The sequence below is a fragment of the Equus caballus genome, chromosome 8 (genome assembly GCF_041296265.1).
Source record: "Equus caballus isolate H_3958 breed thoroughbred chromosome 8, TB-T2T, whole genome shotgun sequence".
Taxonomy (NCBI): domain Eukaryota; kingdom Metazoa; phylum Chordata; class Mammalia; order Perissodactyla; family Equidae; genus Equus; species Equus caballus.
The window spans coordinates 46,579,905-46,594,933 of record NC_091691.1 but is presented as its reverse complement, the minus strand read 5'-3'; the positions used below and the strand labels follow the sequence as shown (position 1 = coordinate 46,594,933).

The following is a 15,029-nucleotide window of genomic DNA, read 5'->3' as shown; positions in this document are numbered from 1 at the left end:
TGACTTACAAAGATTAGCATACCTTGCTGTAGGAGAGTGAAGGTTATTTTTTCTTCACTTTTATCATTGACCACACACATGACCCCCCGCCCCCCAACGTGTTCCCGCTGTAATGTCTATGGAATTCAGAGAACTTGTTCCCATTTACTTGATTGCATGTCTGTCCCTCTCTACTAGACTGCTTGAGATCAGAGCGAACGTCTAATTCATCCTTGTAATTCCAAGGCTGTGTGTGTGTAGGCATTCAGAAAATGCTTTATGATGGATGAATGAATGAAATACATTGCTTTGAAAGCATCCTCAGAGCCTCCGTCTGTCCTTCTGGCTCTACATTGCCACCTTCTGGTAAGAAACTATAATTGCAGTAAATGTTTCTAAACAAGGAATTGACGTCACCTAAACAAATAGCCTGAAACCAAAAGAGAGTTCTCTCTTCCACCATTGTCACAACGAAGAGGCTGCATGTGAAGTCTATTCTTGTTTTTATTGTGACAAATATATATAACATGAAATTTGCCATGTTAATCATTTTTAAGCGTACAGTTCTGTGGCGTTAAGTATATTCACATTGCTGTGCAGCCATTGCATCTATCCGTCCACAGAACTTTTTTATCTTCCCAAACTGAAACTCTACAGCATTAAACAATAGCTCCCCGTTCCCCTCTACCCCCAGCCCCTGGCAACCACCATTCTACTCTCTGTCTCTATGAATTTGAGTACTCTAGGTCCCTCATACAAGTGGAATCATACAGCATTGGTTCTTTTGTGACTGGCTTATTGTATTTGGCATAATGTCTTCAAAGTTCGTCCATGTTGCAGCATTTCAGAATTTCCTTCCTTTTTAAAGCAGAATAATATTCCACTGTATGTGTAGACCACGTTTTGTTTATCCATTCATCTGTCACATGTGCATTTTTTATGATTTTAAGCATGTCTCACACATTAATGTTCCCAACTAGCAGCTAGTACTCTGCTCAGCTGAGTGCAGGTGGACACTCAGCAAGTCTTTGTTGACTAGACTACAGTTCTTTGTTTGTGTGTCTGCCTGGTAGAAAAACTCAGGAGCTCTTCCAGGACATCAACATGCTGCCTCGTGGAGGAATAAAATGGATTTGTATTCGTTAAATTAACATTGAATGATAATAATTGCTACCTTTACTGAGAGCTTGCTACATGCCAGGCACTGTGATAAGATGAACTGATTCGTATAATTGTCACCACCACCCTCTGAGGTGAAGGCCATTGTCCTCACCCATTTACGGAGACAGAAGCTGAGAATCACAGAGAGGAAGAGGGCTTTGAGCCCAGGCACTCTTGCTCAACAACCCATGCTCTTCACCACTGAGCCGCACACTTGCATTTTTCTTACACCCTAAGAAAAATTGCTATACCGGGGATGTGTGTTTTCCCCTCGCTCATCTGGTTCACCCGACCTCTGAGGCTGAGCTGTCACCGTTTGCCCCTCTCCCTCCTGTGCAGTACCACTTCCGTTTCTCTTCACTTACTCAGTTCTTTCTCATCTGAACTGTGCACCTTTGTTCTACACATTCCAGTCCCAGCATCTTTCAAGACAAGCCTCAGGTCCCTCCTCCTCGATGAAGCTTTTCCCAATTCCATGGGCCCTCACATCCCCCTGAGTCCCTACCACACCTTCCAGCCCTTGTTTCCTACAGATTGGCAACGCTGCCCTCTGAATGGCTGGAGTGTACTTGTCTTATGCTCCCAACTGCTCCAGAATGTAAGAAATCGGTCTTAAGAGTTTGCTTATCCTTTTTGTAGTGTGTCTCTCTAGATGACAGCCTGTGGGTAGAAATAAACATGTTCAATGATAGGAAGCTACGTTGTGTAGATGCAAAATGAGGTTCTCTTAACTATCTTTTCTTGCAGTATATGGGGACATGATTGCTTCACATGTGACAACAGTTGTGAGGCAGGCGGGCATTGCTGAAGTTCAGCATCAGATTAGGGTGTTAAGACCAGGATTCATATCACCACACCTCTCACAGCCGTGACATCCCACAGGGGCACCTCGCTGATACCAAGAGAACATTGCTAAGCATTTAAAATGCATCCACATTGCCTTCCTTTTTGTTCCAAATGAGGGGACTTTATGGCGTCTGATTCACTTTCACTTTATAAGAAAATATGTTGGAAGAGAACTCTTAATTACTGGACACACTGTTATCACTCCAGAGACTGCATGAGATTGAGTCTAAACAGGAAAAGAAAAGATGTTAGTGAGTATAGTTATCTGAGAACCAGAAAACCCTCGTATCTAGAACTGAGTGCTGAAACTTTTGTTTATCGTGAAGTATTTGTTAGGGTTTAGGCTGTGTTCATCTATGTAGATTTGTTTGCAATTTCTACATTTTACTTCGTCTTATGTTTGTTAGGAAAAAAAGAAATATCGTTAAAACTAGTTAGACAATTTTTGAAACTTCACGTCAGTATTAAACATATTAATTAAACAACACGTGTTTGACAGTCTGCAGTGGTTCCATATCTTGTGAGGCTATTTGAGGTTAAAGAGCAGGATTAAAAGGACAGGGATGCTAGTCTGTGCTGTCCACATGTTACTCTTCAATCCTCCTCTGGTCCCTGAGCCCCTCGTTTGATTTCTGGATAGTAAGCTGTGTTTTCAGTGCGCCTTTGATGCGTGTGTGGTTTCTCTTGCAATACGCTAACCGTCCACACACGGCCCTTCCCGCGTCTCTGCCTCACAACCTGGTTGGTGGCTTTCCTTGATTATTTGAACTGCAAAACATTGATAGTTTCATTCTGTTTGCAGATTCCTCATTCTGCACAAATTGGTTTTCATTGTTTTGTTTTGTTTAAATGTATTCAGCACCATCCCACTTCATGTTCGTGCCGTAACTAAACTCCCGCTGTGACACTGAGTTGTGTATTCCCACGAGGATATCTCAGTCCTGGGTTTTTGGACGTGGGGCAGAGTCAGAGACAGTTAACATAGCTTTCCTTCTGACTCGCTGCTGTTGTGGCTTTTAAAGCTGTCAGTTGAACGAGACTGCATCACTGCCCTTTATGGGTGGCACTTCCGAAAGCTACTTCCTATTATTTTGCTGTGGGGGTAAGAAAAAAAATAAGAGAAATTATTTCAATAAATTGTAAAATATTTGAATGCAGAATATTATGTACAGAAAGGGAACACTGAAAACATTTCCCTGTTTTTCTATAAAAATGTGAAAAATTGACCACAATATTTTTAGAGTGAGCTTTGTGGAGTGAGTGAGCTCTGCTGCTAAGAATGGAAAATAATCTACACAGGTTATTCCCAGCAAGACACTAAGAAAGAAAGGAGATACAACAGCGGCAAGTTGTCTAAAATGGCACGAACTGGAATGGCAGCTGTGCACACACCGGTCACTTTGCTGGCTGCGTGCTGGCACCGCCAAGTTTGTTTGCAAAACCGGCTGCAGCTTTTAGTCCCTTGGAGCATTCTCATTGCGTTGAATTAGTGACTGTTCACCTTTCCTAAACTATTTTGTTTTTCTTCTTTTGAAATTTTTGATATATCTGTTCCAAAAGTCCTAGTGCAGTTTTAACATTTAGTAGCTGCTAAAGTATAAAATGCTACTGAAAGCATTAAAGTTTTTGAATACTGATTTGTTTTTCTTGAGGAACCTTTTCCCTGAGCTAACATCTGTGCCAGTCTTCCTCTATTTTGTACGTGGGTCGCCGCCAAAGTGTGGCTGCTGACAAGTGTTATAGGTATGAGCCCAGTAACCAAACCTGGGCTGTGAAAGTGGACCACACCGAACTCAACCAGTAGGCCATGGGACCGGCCCCTAAATATTGATTTTTTTTTAAAATTAAATTCAGTGTATCCACTATCTTGTGCTATATAGCACTCTAGTCATTTTTCAGACTAGCTTGGCATCTCCTGGATCTAGGCTGTCATGAATTGAAACAATTTCCTTGAATTTTTTTATCCAGCTGTTAATTAAACTTCTGTGGGGAGCCTCCTTACAACGAGAAACGAATTTCCTCCTTATTGCTAACATGGACTTGAATTCAGCTAACCAGAGAACAGGTGCAGTTTTTTTCAATATTTGCCAACTGCAATCAGAGAGACTGAAGCAAAAACAAATTTTAAAATCATTATTCAAAATCCACAAAACTAAGTATAAAAGAAATTTCAATAATTAAACTTTCCAATGCATTAAGACTTCCGAAACACCCTATCTGTCTTAAACATCAACAAGAGTGAGGAAAACACCATTTTGTTTTACCTTTGCCTTTTTGCCCCAAACTTTGTGTCTTCCCAATTCTCCTTGACGTGAGCAGGGCCTTCCCTGGCCCACCTTCCCTGACCCGCTGCCTCCACCTCCTCTGCTGACACCCGGCTGCAGGACAGCCCTTGGGCTCTGCAGGTGGGAATGCGCTGCTGGTCTGGGGCAGGGCGCTGCTGCTGTACTGCCGTTGCCTGGCAACAGATGCCTCCACTGCCATCGGCTCCGCTCCTGCTGCTCCAGGTGAGCCAGTTGGGATTCTGGATTCTGATCCTCTGGTTCGAAACACGAACAAGGATCGGTTTCCCAAACCAGACTAGGACAAGGCCAGGTGACTGGGTTTAAAAAAAAATGTCTTGAGCTCCTTTTGATAATAGGCTATGTAAAGATTGGCTTCGCATTTCTCCTAAGAAATGTGGCATCACTGTATAAGGACATCGCTTTTATGTTAGGGTGTTTAGCAGTGTACTGTGGGACACACTTTAGGTTGTTTGGAGCAGCCAGTGAAGCCAGGCTGCGAGGGTTTCTATCTCAGATAGACCTCTTCTTCACCCCTCTAAGCTTCTGTAAAATAATGGTGACAATAGTTTCTTTTAGGATTATTGCAAATACTAAATAAACTATTCCATGGAAAGGATTTAGCCCAGTGCCAGCGCTCACTGAAAAACTAGTAGAAGCAATTTTACAGTGCATATATGTTAGTATTATTGATATATTAACATCCTGGGTATATGATGGTATGTGTTTTCATCATATCAGTTTATCTAATCCTTATCAAATCCCACATATAAAACGTTATCTTTAACCCTAACTTCTAGATCTGAATAAGTGGAAACCTTTTGCTATGTTTTTAGGGTAACTGACTGTCAGGCTGCCTTAAAGTGTAGCTCCTGGGTTCTAACTTAATTCTTCCTTCATAAGTTTTCATGGGATTTGTTTTGTCCCCTTCTCTTCTAATTAACCATTTATGGAAATCTTGGTATTAAAAAAAATGACAAATCCTTGTAAACATCCCACTGCACTATGCTATCTTCATATACCTTTTCTCGCCTCTGACTGCCTGATTAGCCACAGGATGGGCTGAGCTGACATTGCCACGTGTGAATATAAGAGTTGGTGCTCACAAGGTGTGAGGCCTGACAACTGTGCTAAATAGTGTCCTTCCACACACTAGGACTCTTAACCCAGCTGAGAACATAGCATGGCACCGTATGTTTGCCTGTGTCAAGAAGAGTAATTTACTGCTTTTGTTTTTAAAGAGTATTCTTATGTTCAATATAGTACTAAACTGGACAAGTGTTTTATGAATTCAGAATTTGTTTGAGAAACTCCCTTCATGAGAACCCACACTTTGAGCAGGAATTTTCTTTGGCTTTTGTGATTTCATTCATCCATTTGACAGAGGTTCAAGGGGCATCTCCTCCGGGCCAGACACTGAGCAGGTGCAGGTGTGGCAGCTGCGGCAGCTGCGAAGGACAGACTCAGCCCCGGCCTCAGGGACTCTACAGTCAGTGGAGTTTTGAAAGAGCAGTAAACAAACCGTTACAATGCAAGGTGACAGATGATGGGACACGGAGAAGGGGTGCCTGCCTGTGACTGTGGAGGGAGTGGCGAGGCTAGAAGGATAACCAGGAGTTGGCCAAGTGAAGAAGGGGCCACAGGAATCCCAGAGAGAGGAGCTGCACGTGCAGCAAGGATGAGCCAGAGTGTTCAGGAAGTACAAGCAGTCGAAAGGACGGGTCGGGGTGGGGAGAGCTGGGAAGTGGAGAGACCTGTGAGCTGAAGCCTCAGAGTTTACATCCACCCAGTCTTGAAGGACTGTGGCCGAGCGCTTGTAGGTAGTGGGGACAGTGACACAGTCAGATTTGTATTGTCACTGTGGCAAAATTGTGCAGGGTGCACTGGAGCAAGTAAGCCGGAGGCCACAGCCACAATCCAGATTAGATTAGGGATCTAAGACCATGGTAATGGCAGATGGAGTGCAAAGAACAGGGCAGATATTTAGGAAACAGACCCAAAGGACCAGAGTAACTGCTTAGGTTTGCAAGAAGGAACAGGAGCCAGGAATGACTCCCATGCTCTGATTTGGAGAATTGAGGGCCTATGCACAGAAACAGGGAGAAGAGCAGGTTGCAGGTGTGGAGGTGGGCCCGGGGGATGAGCTCAGTCCGTGGCAGGTTGAACTGGAGCTCTCTGTGAGGTGTGGAGGTGGAGGTGTGCTGGGGACAGCAGTGGACAGGAGGGCGAGCTGGGCTGGAGATGTGACGTGGATACAGTCAGAGCTGTGTACAGTGAATGGAGGATGCAGTCAGCCCCGCCAGGAACGGGCATGCGGGGAGACAGGCTGCGCTGGGACTGAGACACCTCCACTAGCCAGGAAATCAAAACGGCCATGTGGAGGAAGCCAAAGGACAAGAGCATCTCAAGGAGGGTCAGAGCCAGCTCCACAGAGAGGTCAAAGAAGGTAAAGACCAAAGTTCACGGAGGAGGTGTAGCCCCTGGGAAGCCACTGATGACCCTGGAGAGAATAGTGTAGAGGGATGGGCCAAAGCCAGGGCAGCAGGTGCTGAGGGGTGGACAGGAGGTAAGGAAGGACAGGCCAGAGTCAGATTCCCTTTTTAACCCTTGGCTGCAGTGGGCAGGAGGAAAACTTGTGGAAATAAGGAGAGGCCTGAGACAGTGCTGTTGAAGGAGGTGCTGTTGGTTTTCAACAGGACAGAGTGGAATGTTTGTCTGCTTGAGGGAACAAGCTAGTAGAAAAGGGGAGGCTGAAGAAAGAGGGGAGGGCCAGAGGAGACGGCTAACCGGGTGAGGGAGACGGTGTCCCTGAGAAGGGTAGGACAGGGACAGCAGAGTGGGGAGCCCCGGCCAGGTGGCGTTTGCTCTCTGTGAAGAAGCCCAGGCCATGCTGAAAGTGAGGGAAACGTTGTGGGTCTGGAGGAAAGTGGAGCACTGGCAGACAGAGCTGAGCAAAGGCGTGTAAAGAATCGGTGTGCAGCGCTGAGGGCACCCCGAGCCTGGAGACCATCGCACACTTGTAAGGGCAACGCACGCGCAAGTGCTGGCATCCACGACTCCTTTCGGTCGCCTCTTTTGCCCTCCTTCCCCCAAGTCCAGCAGTGCGAATGCAACGCGGCTGGCGGCCTCTGTCGTGGCTGCAGCAGTCACAGACGGCTCCAGCTCACCCCCAGTCCCAATAAATGAGAGCACAGCCCAGTCTGCCCTCATTTGTTCCTCGGCCACAATGCCAAGTTCGAGGCCACAGTGTCTTGTAGAAAAGTAGTAGAGCTGTTCAGAGAACTGCAAAGGAGAAACGGGGGCTGGAGGTAAAGACAGGAGCCTAAGGGAGGCGGTGGCGTGGGTGCGCTGGAATAGTCTAGAAAATGAACGGAACAAAGGCAGTATGACTGGTGAGCCTCTCACAGATCCTCCTCCCTGATAGAATATGCATGATCCTGCGCGAGTCCTCGCCTGCCGGGGAGCAGGGAGGCATCCGAGGGATCGGCGGGGAGCGCACGCCCAGACCCACTCTCCCGGGCTCGGGGTGCGAGAGAGGCACGCGGCCGCAGTCCGGACCGCTCGCGGGTGAGCCTCCCGAGGGCCGGGCTCCTAGAGGTCAGCTTCCGACCCCTCTAGTACCGTTAGCGCCAGGGCCCTCCGAAACCCCGGGACAAGCGGCCCGCCCCCCAACCCCCCAGCCGGCCAGCTCCCCTTCCCCACGGTGCGGAGGTCCCAGGGTCCCTGGACCCGAGAGGGGCGCGCGTCCGACGGCAGGGGCAGAGCAGGGCGCAGGCTGGCCGGCAGGGGCCCACAGTCGCCCTGCGGGGACCCAGCGGCGCCCTCCATCTCTCCGCGCCGCGCTCGCCCACCACCTGGGGGGGTCCCGGCACCTGGCCAAGAGCGCCGCCACCTCTGGGTCCCCGAGGGGCGCTTCCAGCCCACGCAGCTGGGGGCGGGGCTGAGCGCGGCGCTGGGTGCGAGCGGCGGGACGCGGGGCGAGTCAGGGCGCAGCGCCACCAGGGCTCGCTCCAGCAGAGCCCGGCGCTCTGGGCTCCTGTCTCCGTTCGTTGTACGCTATTTATCCAGAAGATAATTCTAAACAATTATCTTTAAAACGCACTTGACTCTGCGCGTCTTCCTTGCATCCTTTTTAGTTAGGAGTTTGCGGTGGGCAGGGGGAGGGAGAAGAAAAGCCTGTTCGGATCGGAAAACACCGAGAGACCAGACCATCTCTTTCAGCAGCGAGGAAGAGGAGCCGTCGCGGGAACCACACACATCTACAACTCTCCATTGCTTTTTGTGCAAATTCCTAAGTGTGCCTGACCTCCATCCAAGCGGGCAGGCATGGGGTGTTTGGGCAACAGCAAGACGACAGAAGACCAGGGCGTCGATGAAAAAGAACGACGCGAGGCCAACAAGAAGATCGAGAAGCAGTTGCAGAAGGAGCGCCTGGCTTACAAAGCGACTCACCGCCTGCTGCTACTGGGTAAGGCCGGAGGGCGCGCGGCGGCTCCCGGCCCGAGCGGAGCGCACGCCAGGAGCGCACCGCCGGCCACTGAGCAGCCGCCAGCGACTAGGGCCAGCTCCTCCAGCCGAGAGGTGACGAGTGTTGAATATGCCTGCGTTGGGGTAGGATAATTGCTCAGTCTGGGTTGGCGTGAGAGATGGCAACGGTATCGGGGCTACAGATCACAGCATTCTTTCTGTTTATTTGTAGGGGCTGGTGAATCTGGGAAAAGCACTATTGTCAAACAAATGAGGATCCTGCACGTCAATGGATTTAATCCCGAGTAAGGAATGATCCGTTTCGGTTTTGACCAAACTGCATGCAAACTTTGCCACTTCTCTCCCAGCCTTCCCAGAAGTGCTTTCTCTAAACAGTTAATTTGATCACTGAGTACACCTTTTAGGGAGAGAAATATGGAAGTGTGTTGTCGAATTTGATATATTTACGCAAATCCTTTTTCTGGTAGAGTCTAGATCAAAAAATAAAATAACTTGCGTAGCAAAATATGACTTATTACGTATTCTTGAAGTATTGATCTGTATTATTGGTATTGCTCTGAGCACACTTAACCAATATGTCAATGTATACTTTTCTCTATATCATTTGTCTGCATGGATTTCAATTCATAAGTATCAACATATGGTTAGAGTCAAATAAAATATATTTACAAGTGTAGCTGTTTAGTTTTTATATGCAATATTCATGATGATTTTGCCATGTTTTGTATACCCTGTGTGGTTATTTAAAGCTATATAGATTATAATGTGTGCATTCAGGTTTGTTTAGAGTACAAACTAGAAAAGGGGGATGTTTCCTTTTCCAGATAAAAGCTTTGCAGCTGTGTCCTGGGGTTGATGTTGACCTTGACCTCTTGTAGAACCTTAGTCTAGCCCCATGCTGAGCTGGAAATTTAAAATCCCACTCGATTGATTCAAGTAAGCGCTAAAGGTAAACTAAGTAACAATTCTCTTTTAATACAGGGAAAAGAAACAAAAAATTCTGGACATCCGGAAAAATGTTAAAGATGCTATTGTGGTAAGAACTATTTTTTAAATATTTGTTGACTAGAAAGGTTAAGTACTCTGCTCTCTGAAACTATGTACACAGAAATTATATATTTTAGATTATCATACATGGAGCCTAAATGTGATGTTTATCCATATATATATATTTTTTGTCTTCATTCCGTTTTAGACAATTGTTTCGGCGATGAGTACTATAATACCTCCAGTTCCTCTGGCTAACCCCGAAAACCAATTTCGATCAGACTATATCAAGAGTATAGCCCCTATTACTGACTTTGAATATTCCCAGGTAAGTAAATGCTTATTGAAATAGTCTAAGTGCTGCAAGATGGAGCCATTTTTAATGAGATGGCTTACTGAGACTCAATGTTAATGTTAACTCATTATTAACTTCAAAATCGAGCTCTGCTTAAGAGAAATGCTTTCCTCCACACCAAAATATTAACATTTGTTAAAAATATTAGACAATAGAATTGTGAGAAATGCTTTTATGAATATATTGGTGAGGTTGATAATCAGGAAGACAGAATACCTTTAAGACATATTGATAGTACACTTGGCTATATGTGTTTCTAAATTAACAAGCAGTTTCCCAGATAACAAAAGAGTAGAAATTACGTGAGTAGAAAGAAATCCTTTATGGTATGTGATTGCCTCCATGGGAATAATAGAAAGAATAGAATTCAGTTTATTTTTAAGATGCGCATCCTTCAGATCAGAAGAGAAGAGAATGCGTGCTGTAAATGATAACACATATACTGTGTGTTATTTCTCCATATTTACTATCACGGGAAAATGTAGTTTGCTTTACGTCTGCAGGATTTAGGGCTGTTTTCCTGATCACTTGGATGGCAGTATTGCTTAAGGATGATATGAATATTAGTTTTCTCTTGTTTGGTGGATATACATTTCTTTTAAATATTGTTATTTGGTAATTTAATTAAGCATGTTTAAAAGAAAAATGTATTTGTTAAATTTCTCAGAAAATCATTCTTACAGTTGTGCAAAAAGAGCCTACTTGTGTGTGTGTGTGTGTGGTGTGTGTGTACCCGTCAACAACAGTATTTCAAAGCCTGGCATGGTGGTCTTGAGACATTTTTCATTCTCAGAATCCTTTCTTCGAAGGGAAAGGGATGAGAACGAGCGTGTGAAATACGTAGATGCTGCCCTGACTGAAGTTGGGGCAGTGTGCGCCTCCCTCCCCACCCCTCTCTTCAGCAGCACGCGGTTGTTCTATAGGCCTGTATCCGGATGGCTGATAAGAATTCCTTTTCCAAAAAGCTCTTATTTGCATCCTTTCATGTGATTTTTGCTTCTGATAAGCATTCCCATGCAGCCAGTGAGATCTCTAGAATTTCTAAAAAGGAGTTAGGAATGGCAGACTGGCTAGAAAAAGGGGCTAGGGGCGGTGGGCACACTTTTTTACTACACTGTGTCTTTAACTGGCTGGCTTGGAGGAGGGTAAGGGAGATGATGTGGGGGTAGGGCCAAGGCAGTGATTCAGCCCACTAGAGCTATAGGATGCCCTCCGGGTGCTCCATGATGTTTCACGTAGTGGAGAAGTCGTCCCAGACTACAAGGTCCTAGCTGAAATCAGGAGTGGCCTTCCATTCAGTTTCAGATTTAGTCATTCATAGGCGTATATTTGAATTCTTGAATTTGTCCTCTTATGTTTGCCTAAAAGGAATCATAAAACATCTCATATATGGTTCTGATTATTCTTAGCATATAAGGAGAATTAGAATGAAGATGTGTTAATCAGTCACGTCTTCTCTCTTCTCTTCTCGACAAACTCACACATAACAAGGGGTCCCATATTCTATCCGAAATTCGGGAGCAGTCAGTAACTCCACATGGATTACTAAGGAATCCAAAGCACCTAACTTGTTGGAAGTGTTTTTTGTGCTAAATCATGAATATTTTTAATAAAAAAATAAAACTCAAGAGACCACTTCCTTTGAGCACATATGTTTTCATATAGATCTGTTTAGGCTACTTAAAAGTGATTACCAGAAGCCCTAATTAATTATCAATAAAATGGAAGAGAATTGGGAACCAGCAGATGCAAATGCAATTATAATGCTCTTTCAGAGGTAATACCTTTTTTTCCGGTAGTTTTTAAGCCTAACATTCTGTTGTCATATGTGTCTCTGTCCGTGTCAAATGAGACTATGTTTGTAATAGACCTACATTTACATAAATTAGGAAATTAATATCTAAATATATAACTTTCTGAAAATGCAATTTTTTATTTTAATATGCACAAAATTTTCGGTAACATTTGTTCCATAGTGCTCTGAAATATTCATGCCACTTATATTATTAGATTGAATAGGTCTTGGATTTGCATTTTGAGGATCCTCGCTAAGAATGATATTAGGTCAAATCTCTGACTTATATACTAATAACACTTGGTACATTTGGAGAAAATTAGCTTTTATTTAAAGAAAATATATACTGTAAAAATCATAAAAGTAGAGCTCAATTAAGTATTTTAATAGTAAAGATAACACTAATTTACTAAATCTAGTACTTTTTTGAGATTAAATCTTTGAGGAAGGTTTTCAGTGTCATAATCCAGTTCCTTGAGGGTCTTAAGTTTATTTTCCTATAGATAAAAAATAATTTTTGAACCAGATATATCCTATCATTAAAAGTTAACTTCAGAGTTCTTTAAATAGGAAAAAGTTGGAGAATGTTAATTTAAAATTCTACTTGAGATTGCTCATTATAATGAAATCTAAACTTGCCTTCGAGGTATCTTAAGAATTTCCTCTAAATTTAAAATTCTACATGAGATTGCTCATTATAATGAAATCTAAACTTGCCTTCGAGGTATCTTAAGAATTTCCTCTAAGAATCTCACACACGGGTTTACCTTTTGTTGTTTTGTTCTTCATATTGCCTTCCATTTGAATTTCAGTTGAATTATATGAAATTTAGGTTGTAGCAGAAAGAAGGCCAATGTGGATAGCAGATGACACCCATGCAGCCAAGGGTTGCTATGGGAGAGCGTAGAAAGCACTGGGGGCCCGACCTTGTTGGCCTCATAGGCCAAGTCTGTCCTGATCTGGAAGGCTGTGGAGCGTTCCAAGCAGTGAGTGGAGTTACGTGATCTGATTGTGTTTTATCAAGATCGCTCTGGCTGTGAGTGGAGAATGGATTGTAGGGAGGCAAGGGATGAAGTAGGGCAACCATTCTGGGGGGTGTCGCAGCAATGCAGCTGAAGGATCATGGGCAGCTTGGTTTGGGCTGGGGTGGTTAATTGGCAGTTGCTGTTTGCAGTTTTTTCCTCACGTATACATCCAGATGGTCTTGGCTGTGGACTGGCTCCACTCAGGACCCCCTTCACTGGTTGGCACCATGTCTTTGCATCCAGCTCATCCACACATGAAGTGATAGGAAATAAATGGTCTTAGGAGATGCTCATGACAGAATATAGATCACTTCATTGTTTAGAAAAATATTGTGGTTACCCCCCCTCCTCCCCAAAACTCTTAGCACAATATCAAACCAAAACCACTACTGAATTAAATTGAATTATTCATTTGTTTGTGTGATTTTTTTCTTCTCAAAACGTGGATGTTTTATTAGCTCTCTTCAAATTGTGTGTTGCTATATTTTTTGAGGGGACGAGGATAAATAAGGCTTAATAAGAAATGCGAAAGCAGTCTGATCTGAAAGCAGTTTGATCAGTACCACCCGATATTTCCAAGGTTGACGTTTATGAGAATTGCATGTCAATATAAACCCAGAGAGCGAGAATTATTCATTCCTCTCCTCCCATGTGAGAAAATACCAAGCATTTCATTAGGATACAGGCTGGCTCACTGCAGTGGACAGGGGTGAGGACCTGGGAGCCCAGCTGCTCTCTGTGGGTCTTGGCTCCACCACTCTTCTAAAGAGGTGACCTTGAGGCACTGGCCTGCCACTCAGTGGAGAACAGGGCCGGGAGCTGGGCTTCCTGGAGCTGCTCTTAGGAGGGTGGACGAGCATGTCCGTGGACGGACTAAGAGCCGTGCCTGAGCCAAATGGCTCTCAGCTGCTCCCGTCTGTGTGCTTGTCCTGTGTCTTCTAGGGAATGTGTGCAGAGCTCTAGAATTCATATCATCCAGGTTAGTGGTCGTCTTTATGATTTTTTAACCAACAGAATCCCGCTGCCTCCTGCTCAAACAGTCTTTGAAGCCCCCAATGTAAATCAGGCAGAAGTGAGTTCTCCCACGGGAGCCCCAGCTGCAGCCCCCATGTGGGTCCCCAGCATCTGCCCCTCAGCCTCATCAGAGCCTTGGACCCAGCACTGTCAGAAAATGACAGGCCAGTTGTATCAGCTCCCAGAGCGACAGGCCTCTTCCTCTCTCTACCGCCCGCCTTGCTCTCCCCACAACTCGCACGTCACTAAGTGCCTGTTAGAGTATAACGGAGTTCTTTGTCCATTTCAGTAAGGAGCAGTGGGAGGAACAAATCGGGGGACTGGCTGGCTGGGACGTGACCAGTGTTGAAGAAAGGAGGGTTCCCATTCAAGCACCAAAACAGTCAACCCACCCTTCCATTCAAAATGGCATGTAAATCCATCTCCCAAGCAGCCTCTTGTTCTTGGCCTTTTGAGGAGGTGAGATTTAATGTGTGTGTTAAAAGCGAAAGGGGTGGCCCCGTGGCCGAGTGGTTAAGTTCGCATGCTCTGCTGCGGGGGCCCCGGGTTTCACTGGTTCGGATCCTGGGTGTGGACATGGCACCGCTCATCAGGCCATGCTGAGGTGGCATCCCACATGCCACAACTAGAAGGACCCACAACTAAAAATATACAACTAGGTACCCGGGGGATTTGGGGAGAAAAAGCAGAAAAACAAAAAAGATTGGCAACAGTTGTTAGCTCAGGTGCCAATAAAAAAAAAGAGAGAGAGAAAGGAAACGGCAAGTGTAAGAAGCAGGAACTGCAATGTACGTTCCACAGTCGTCTGAAACTCTTATTTAAAGATTTTTATCTATGGCATCAGAGAAAAGTGTCATCTTAGATCATTTCAGATGTAGTTCATAACTGGAGATTACTCTACGGGGCACCTTGGGGCCTTGCTCTGAGTGTGCTCTTCTCGGATCTCGGCTGCACTGGCCTAAACCACCCCTGGGGGTACTGGCTGCCTTGAACAGGAGCCCTCGGGACAACAGCCCTGCGGGCTTGGGACTGTCTCTGTGCGTTCAAGGGCCAAGCCAGGACCTAGAAGGAGCATCCGCCTGGGGAAAGAAGTGGAC

At 45.2% G+C, this 15,029-nt stretch overlaps 1 protein-coding gene across 11 annotated transcripts in view; it reads left to right on the top strand.

Annotated features, from left to right (window-relative positions):
* Positions 1-15,029, top strand: part of GNAL (G protein subunit alpha L) — a 147,078-nt gene that overhangs the window by 38,066 nt on the left and 93,983 nt on the right. For 3 of the 11 annotated variants that reach the window (XM_023648221.2, XM_070220706.1, XM_070220707.1), the window contains exons 2-4: positions 8,968-9,040; positions 9,738-9,792; positions 9,952-10,071. In XM_023648221.2, the coding sequence (XP_023503989.1) occupies positions 8,968-9,040; positions 9,738-9,792; positions 9,952-10,071 (248 nt within the window). Of the gene's footprint in view, positions 1-7,609; positions 7,866-8,194; positions 8,880-8,967; positions 9,041-9,737; positions 9,793-9,951; positions 10,072-15,029 lie in introns of those variants that run through there. The other 8 variants (XM_070220701.1, XM_070220699.1, XM_070220700.1 and 5 more) reach the window with 8 other exon arrangements.